Source organism: Lottia gigantea, assembly GCF_000327385.1.
Source record: "Lottia gigantea unplaced genomic scaffold LOTGIsca_64, whole genome shotgun sequence".
NCBI classification, from domain to species: domain Eukaryota; kingdom Metazoa; phylum Mollusca; class Gastropoda; family Lottiidae; genus Lottia; species Lottia gigantea.
The window spans coordinates 237,985-247,484 of NW_008710179.1; the positions used below are offsets into that span (position 1 = coordinate 237,985).

Here is a 9,500-nt window from a genome sequence, read left to right on the forward strand (position 1 = left end):
CGAGCAATATCTAAATTATATTGTTGTATCTCGAGCTATATCTTAATTATATTGTTGTATCTCGAGCTATATCTTAATAATATTGTTGTATCTCGAGCAATATCTAAATTATATTGTATCTCGAGCAATATCTAAATTATATTGTTGTATCTCGAGCAATATCTAAATTATATTGTTTTATCTTGAGCAATATCTAAATTATATTGTTTTATCTCGAGCAATATCTAAATTATATTGTTTTATCTCGAGCAATATCTAAATTATATTGTTGTATCTCGAGCAATATCTAAATTATATTGTTTTATCTCGAGCTATATCTTAATTATATTGGTGTATCTCGAGCTATATCTTAATTATATTGTTGTATCTCGAGCAATATCTAAATCATATTGTTTTATTTCGAGCAATATCTAAATTATATTATTTTATCTCGAGCTATATCTTAATTATATTGTTTTATCTCGAGCTATATCTTAATTATATTGTTGTATCTCGAGCTATATCTTAATTATATTGTTGTATCTCGAGCAATATCTAAATTATATTGTTGTATCTCGAGCAATATCTAAATTATATTGTTGTATCTCGAGCAATATCTAAACTATATTGTTTTATCTCGAGCAATATCTAAATCATATTGTTTTATCTCAAGCAATATCTAAATTATATTGTTGTATCTCGAGCAATATCTAAATCATATTGTTGTATCTCGATCAATATCTAAATCATATTGTTGTATCTCGAGCAATATCTTAATTATATTGTTTTATCTCGAGCAATATCTAAATAATATTGTTTTATCTCGAGCAATATCTAAATTATATTGTTGTATCTCGAGCAATACCTAAATCATATTGTTTTATCTCGAGCAATATCTAAATTATATTGGTGTATCTCGAGCTATATCTTAATTATATTGTTGTATCTCGAGCTATATCTTAATTATATTGTTGTATCTCGAGCAATATCTTAATTATATTGTTTTATCTCGAGCTATATCTAACTTATATTGTTGTATCTCGAGCTATATCTTAATATATTGTTGTATTTCGAGCAATATCTAAATTATATTGTTGTATTTCGAGCAATATCTAAATTATATTGTTGTATCTCGAGCAATATCTAAATAATATTGTTTTATCTCGAGCAATATCTAAATTATATTGCTTGATCTCGAGCTATATCTAAATTATATTGTTGTATCTCGAGCAATACCTAAATCATATTGTTTTATCTAGAGCAATATCTAAATTATATTGTTGTATCTCGAGCAATATCTCAATTGTATTGTTGTATCTCGAGCTATATCTTAATTATATTGTTGTATCTCGAGCAATATCTCAATTGTATTGTTGTATCTCGAGCTATATCTTAAGTATATTGTTGTATCTCGAGCAATATTTAAATTATATTGTTGTATCTCGAGCAATATCTCAATTGTATTGTTGTATCTCGAGCTATATCTTAATTATATTGTTGTATCTCGAGCAATATCTCAATTGTATTGTTGTATCTCGAGCTATATCTTAATTATATTGTTGTATCTCGAGCAATATCTCAATTATATTGTTGTATCTCGAGCAATATCTTAATTGTATTGTTGTATCTCGAGCAATATCTAAATTATATTGTTGTATCTCGAGCAATATCTCAATTGTAATGTTGTATCTCGAGCTATATCTTAATTATATTGTTGTATCTCGAGCAATATCTCAATTGTATTGTTGTATCTCGAGCTATATTTTAAGTATATTGTTGTATCTCGAGCAATATCTAAATTATATTGTTGTATCTCGAGCAATATCTCAATTGTATTGTTGTATCTCGAGCAATATCTATATTTGACTGTTGTATCTTGAGCTAAATCTAAATTTGATTGTTGTATCTGGAAGTTTATTGATATATCTCGAGCTGTTTCTAAATTTGATTATGTTATCTCGGGCTATGCCTAAATTTGATTGTTGTATCTTGAGCTATATCTTAACTTTATTGATGTATCTCAATTTGCCTGCTGTGTTTCCAGTTGAATTTAAATTTTATTGGAGTATCTCGAGATATGGCTTAATTTGATTGCTGTATCTCGAGCTAAATTCGAGCATTCCTAGATCTGTGACACAATTCTAATCTGATGAACATAATAGGATTCTCTGAGAAATCGTGTAAATTAAATTATAAAGACGTACCTTGGACAGAATAAACATGTTTCTCCCAAGGGAATGTGGCCACACCAATCATATCACCAGTTGTCCACGCCACCAAATAAACATTTAAATGGGAACGACTATCAAATCTGAGAATTTCTTTTAACTCTACAACACTCATATAGCCCCTGGAAATAAAATGACTTGTATATATCTAGTAATAAGATTGAGTTGCTGTGATGTAACTGTTGCATAAAAAAGTCTAGTTACATTATCACGGGATCATACAAACCACAATGTTAACATCTACTATGGAAAATGGGATTTCGTGATTTGGCAACATCTGCATGTCCGGTTAAAGAAATCGTTGTGACAATGTTTGTTATAGTTGTACAGTCGTTGTTTTGGTTTGTACACAAAACCTACTGTTGACAATCCAGCCAAGCTTTATGTCTCTTATGTTATTATTCTTATGACGGAGTTTCAGACAAGTATTGCTGGCGTTGTGATGTTAGTTAGAATTTAAATTTTGTATAATTTTGAAAATCACTTTACCTGTGAGATGAAGAAGGGTTGTAACATGTAAAATGGGTGTTGTTACCAGGTATACAGCAATCACCAGCGTCCCAATCATAATTACGACGATTACATTCATAATCACATTGACCATTACCTAGCTTTACAGGATCACATGCTATATCTATTGGATAACAGTCACCTCCGTCATTTCCGGTCCTAGCATGTTTACACTCTTCATTGCACTGTCCGTTTCCGATGTCGGACGGATCACATCCGAACATCATAAATCTCGAATTAAGTGAGGTATTTCGTATATTTGCCACGTTTAGCTCAAAACTGATATTATAAGGTCGATATGCATTATTTAAAACTTCGTGTTGTTTTTGGATTTGTGGATGTAAAACTGTTGGACGTGAACCGTCGTCATTCATCAAATTGACGATTCTATAACGGATTGTCTTTGGAGTCCGTAAAAGCCAATTATTAGAGTAACTTAAAACTACTTCCGGATTATCACATATAGTTTGTCCACATGGTGGAACTTCTAATTCTACTTCTGAATTCTCTTGGATATCGGAATAAACTATTTCTACGGATCTTCCCGTTGCCATTGTCCATCGCTTGACGTCGTCGAAATTGTCTTTTAAAACTAGATTAGACGAAACAAGTGTTCGAGCTAAAGCTCCATGAGGTAATGCAGTGCTCCACAAGCTTAGTTCATCAATAGTTCCCCGAAAGGCCTTACGATCTCCTTCAGCACCACCGAGATAAAAGATTCTACAAGAATGTTTAACTAATGGAAAGATGTCACCGATTTGTTCATGACTGACTGAGATTTTAGCTTTGTTGATGAATAAAACCATTTCTGAACCATTATATGACACAGCAATGTTAACCCACTTATTGGGAGTAAATGAGGAATGAGCATAAATGAAGGTGCTTTTACGTGAACGTCCACATCGTAATGAAAAATATATTTTAGCGTTACGTTCACTATCAGAGACTGGCGTCGAAATACCAATCGACCATCCCGACCTTTCCTCGTGGAATGAACAAGAATCCACCATTTCTGGAATAAAAATATTCAAAATTTAAGCTTATGTTAGGATCTTAGGATTGGATGTCAAGTGTGACGTAGATGCAAAAACCCTCGGATCTGTTTCACGAAAGCTTTACTCAAAGATTTTAGTTGTATAAATCATTCAGATAACTTAATATCTTAAAATCTTGAATACATCTTAGTTTAAATTTTAGGAAACAGGCCCTTTATACCTGGTAGATAAATTTTACACAAACCTTCATGTAATGGGGATTTCCTTGGTATTAATGCTTAAATATTTGATCCGAGGTTAATATTGAAATATAAATTCCGGGTCAAAAGATAGCCACGTATCGGTGGTGCAATTTGTTCTTTCAGAGTTTAAAATGGTGTTGGTCATAAAAAGAAAATACTTAGTATACGATATCATCCTTGATATACACCATTGAGTTAAATTCGTTAAAAATGTAAAACCATTTACTGCAATTTATTTTTCTTAACAAATCATGAAGTTTTCTCTATTGCGCTTTTCTTGGTTTGGCATCCCAGTCCCGAATAATTTATATTTATTCATTTAGTGGTTGATCACCAGTTTTCATTATTTTAAAACATGTGATATAATTTCAAGCAGGGTCCCCTCCCAGTCCAGGATATAAAAGTACAGCAAAATGACTACTTATAAGACAGTTCATTTCTATACCATGCTGAAAAAGTCAAATTCCATTCATGTCACTCTACAAAGCTCATTGGACTGTACGAACTAAAATGAAGTATGTACTTGTAACCTTAAAATAAGTTTGTTCAAGGGTAAATCTCATCCCTTTTCATTCAAACTTCAAGTAGCTATTGACTACAAGCTATGCATCAAGATATACACCATGGGTGGTTTTGGAAGTCAAAAATTGTGATATCGGGTGCAACTCTCTTACTTTTATTCTTCAAGTTATAACCTAGGTCAACGATACACAAACAATTTTTGTATATGAAGAAAATCATGCCACCCACTACCTATATAGGTGTGTTATTGAAGATGTACTTAAAAAATATTATTAAAAACGCTGTGTATTTTTGGAATCCTTTGAGGTTACATTCTTCAAAAGATAGAGAAACTTTACTGAAACCAAGTTATGTTACATTCTGACAAAAATAGGTTTGAAATCTTCTTTCTTGTTATTCACTTTTATTTTTTATGTTGATACTGTAGGAGATATCTTTGCTGACTCTATGACTACTAAACATCTCAGTTATTGTCATCTTTCAAAATAAGTGTCCTTTTCTTTTAGATTTGTAGTGTTCACAACGTTCTGAGTCTAACCACCAAAAAATCCATAGGAGTCAGAAAGTAAGACTATAGAAGACTGACGATTGTCACTTAAGACGAACACGATAAATAGAAAGTACTAGCCAAGGTCGCAAATCCAGTTTATCGTGAACAATTTTTAAAAACAGAGCAAGAATTTGCCTCATTTTTAAAAGAAAATAACAAATTATTTTAACAATAAAAACTGATCGCATGACGTCACATGAGAAATGATATGACATTTTGCTGACTGTCGTGATAAGTGATAAGATGTTAAAGACTTACAATCGTTGGTTGAAGTCATGTCTTACTCGGCAGGGGAAAATATTATGTTGAAAACACCTGTTCAGTAAATATTACGGATCGGAAAGTAGGCATACAGTTAAAGTAGCAACTACACAGTTGTGGTTTCTTCGAAGTGCAATGTCCCAACGACAACCATTGTTAAGCAGTCTTTCTAGTCCCACCGACAATATTGATCCCATGCCCTATTATTCAGACAGCCAATTGACCCGATTGGCAACATTGGTCTAACATGTTCAGTCGAAAGTTTGGTCCCATCAACAAGTGGTCCTACCGGAAATATTTATCAACAGTAAGTCATATTAAAAATTTGTCCAGGCATAAATTAGTCGACAGACTACCAGTTGACCACCACACCTTGTAACTCTGACTAAATATCTGGAATTGAATTTCACTGTAAGATGTCACTATAGCATTTTGTCGTTGAATGGGTGGGGAACATCAGAAGAAAAAGAAAACGTCTAGGAGGGAGTTTTCAATTTGTTAACGCTTCGCTCTAATTAAAGTAACCCCAATAGGTGAAACATCAATCGTAACACATTTTTGTCAAAAATCGTATTAAACAACCTGTTGGTTGAAGAAAATAGGATTTAGTCTCTGGTCATGTATAGATAAAGGCAACATTAGAAAACTTCAATGAAATTATATTTTGCAAAAAGAAACTGACAATAATTTTACCAGATTTTTGAAACGATGGAGAATCTTAAAAGTTTTGTTAACGCATTAATCTTGAACTCTTTGATGTGTTTTTATTTGAATGCTGGAAGCCTGGTCGGCTAGACAGATAATATATAGGCTAAAGAGGGTTAATAGGTTCTCTTCAGGTTATTGTGATACGTTCTAATGTTATTGTACAACTGTGCAGTTTTATAAACCTGATATAATGAATACAACCAACATAATCATTGAAAATTAGACAGTCATCAAATACTGACTGAGTCTGTTATGATGGTCAAGGATTTTAACTGATGGCGAGTCGTGAGGATTGGAGTTAGGACATTTATTCCATTGTATATCTTTTTGTTTTGAATTTTGACCGAACTTCGTGTTTCAAATATTACCTTTCTGAACTTGATGGAAAAGTACTATCAAGTACATTGTAAATCCCACGTGTTAAAATAATCTGTTCTTTATCTGCTCTTAATGCACATACATTCTATTACAGCTGAGCAGTCAGTTTCAAACACATCTTCATGGTGTCTTCGTCGTATACCTTGAATGCAATAGCCTCTATTAATGGATCAATAAAGTATGTGAATGCAGCGATTTAAATGGAATGGAAGTCTGTTAACAATAAGCCATAATGTTTAGACTCTACCTCGCTCTGATAGACTGCATTCGCTGGCGTACAATCAAATCAATCATTCATGTGATACAATAATAGTGGTTATTGTAGTCAAGGTATTAGACGAAGTTCTTTATACCCTAACCATCGCGAGGATATGTCAAACCTGCATATTGTTGTCGTGTTGTACAAATAGCGAGAAAATGAAGCTGAAAGTGGTGAAAGTTATAGCATTCTGCTTGACCATAATGGTCAGTACTGTCCAGACCAGTGTTAACCTAGCTTGATAATGTAACACGGTCAGTAAGATTACACCGACTGTCTAGTCAATGAGTCAGCGTCTGGTAAGACAAGAATAGAAAATACTATATAGACCAGTTCTTGTCTACTATCCTTCTACAACTTTTATTGACGTCATAGTCTTTGAAGGTCTGATCTGTTGCAAGATTATCTTAATCCGTACAGATTACACCCAACAATAGGTTACGCTGATCTGAAGTGTAAGGATGGGCGCTTATCATAGGCGAGGGTGGAATGGCTAGATTCAAATTGACGTCAATGGTTTTAATGGACATGAAAATTATCTCTGTATGGCTTTTATCACCGCTATATATATAGAAATTTCTCCATACCACTATGAAACTAATGGAGATAAACATCCTGCCTTGTCCATTTTCGGCATTTGATTTGGGTTTTTGAAGGCATGAGTGTTTTCGTCAAAGAGGGACGAATATTGAATGCAATGAATAACAAAAATTGTAACGCACGCAAATCAACCTCGAATCTAAGCATAGGTTGAGTAACCTTGTCAATGACATAGATAGATTATGGAGAGGGATTAAATGGAATATACTATTACTATGTAGCTCGGACAGGATGCCCGTGGATGTGCATAATCAATATGTATACAGAGTTGGATATCGATAGGGACGAGGCCAATACGTTTGTGCTTTTCCTCATTCAAAACTTTATCACCTTTTAAGTTAAAAAGCCTATTTTCCAGTTCACCTACAAAGTCGTATTGGGAAAACTTAGCTTTCTGTACGGAACTGACAATATGATTAAAATACATTTAAATAAATGTGTTAGATAAAAAGTAAGAGCACATTGTTCATGCGCAATTTAAGGATATCATAATTCAATAATCTGGAAAATTCGCTACAAGGGCGTTTTGTTGCTGATAAAAGCTAATAACAGTTCAGATCCCATTATTTTGGGGATTATAGAATTCTATTGTTGCCAAAGACACTTGGCGAATGCGTTGGGGAATCATTCAATACCAAATGAATCATTATTCTCAAACGATATCTACCATACCCTTCACATTAATAATAATGATATAATTCCTACGTTCCATGCAATTTAAGTACTCGTATTCCCTTATCCGCTTCCTCTGAGCAACTCTTCGTCCGTCATAGGCAAACTGGAGATCAAGAGCTAGATATAATTTGTTATTACAAAGATAGATTTCTGACTAATTGGTTCATCATATAACACTACAGCATTTCCTAAAATCTTTGTTTTTTTTGCTACCTCGTGGGGTGTTTTTGGTACCCCAATACCTCGAGATCTAGATACATGTTTATAGATTACGATGATTGCCAATATGTGTTATTATGTAATATTTAAATAAGTATATGTAGCAGGTTACTATTTACGAAACAGTTTCTACTTTCAGATGGTCATGAGTGAAAAAATGTTGTATAAAAAGAGAAAGCTTGCGCTCTGTCAAAAAAATTGCCGACTCAGCTTAAAGTGTCTTTCAATGAAGATAACGGTTGCGATATTATGGGTCAATATAGTAAATGCAGCTTAAGTTACCTGTGATAACTACTTGTTCTTTGGTATCGAAAGTAGGTGTCATATCCATTCGAGTAACAGATTCAAAAAATTTTAGATAACTTGAAGACCTTACCTATAATTGTGGCTGGATTGTGTTGTCCACCTTCTGGCTTGATCCAAAATTCCACAGTAAAAGAGTCCGTTATGTCCGTTAAATTGATATGATGATTAGCATGAGATAACTTTAATACTTGTTTTCCAGAAAAATACACAGCTTTTCCGAACTTAGAACGTGATCGCTTCACTCTATGTAATTCTAAAGTACCTTTCGATAAATGAATAGTCTTTTCTTTGCTATTTGGTCGAGAATATGAAAATTTGATTTTTTCTGACCGTTTCGAATAATCCTCACTGTTCCTTTTCTTCCGTTTAATCTGATGTGCGAATTTTCTGTTTATGCGATCACTTTCTAAACAAACTTCACTGATCTCTACTAGTATTATTAATATACAAAACATTTTATAGTATACTCCACTACACATATTGTTATAAAAAAAAATACTCCAGCCACACGATAACTTTAGAAAAATGTTTTTGTAAATTTGAAAATTATTTAGAATAAATAATACATTTTGTTACAAGATTTTTTCATAATTATTGCCATTCAAGTCACGTGATAAGTTCGACACGCTTTTAAAGTTACAAACAAAATACAAGTACGGTAAGAAAGAATGATGGTGAGCGAAGACACACGATTAATGGAATCTTTTTTTACCCACAATCAGGTAAATAATGCATATTTGAAACAAACAGTTGGCCTGGGTGGTCTATACATTGACTTTAACATCGTCATCGATCGTAATAAGACAGACAAGGCAACTGACCACCGTATTGGCTAGTTTTTGATTAACTTTTATTTATGACTAGTTTTCTCAGTTATGTGTACATTCCACATGGTCGTTTCGTAGCGTCAAATTCATTGCAAAGCCGCTACGAAATCATATTGTTTCATCATTCATCTTAATCAATGTAATGAAAATAAAGGGATGTAAATAACAAGCCATTATTATTAGAAATAAACTGATATGGAAAACACCTCTATACTGTAATACTGTCTATATTATGATATAG

General features: G+C 32.9%; 1 protein-coding gene across 1 annotated transcript in view; it reads right to left on the reverse strand.

Moving 5' to 3' along the window:
- LOTGIDRAFT_167151 (hypothetical protein) overlaps positions 1-3,727 on the reverse strand; it is a gene marked incomplete at both ends in the record, with an annotated part of 13,773 nt that extends 10,046 nt beyond the window's left edge. Inside the window, 2 exons of the mRNA XM_009064632.1 lie at positions 2,184-2,329; positions 2,697-3,727. Coding sequence (XP_009062880.1) covers positions 2,184-2,329; positions 2,697-3,727 — 1,177 coding nt within the window. The remainder of the gene's footprint in view (positions 1-2,183; positions 2,330-2,696) is intronic.
- Between the last annotated feature and the right edge of the window lie 5,773 nt (positions 3,728-9,500).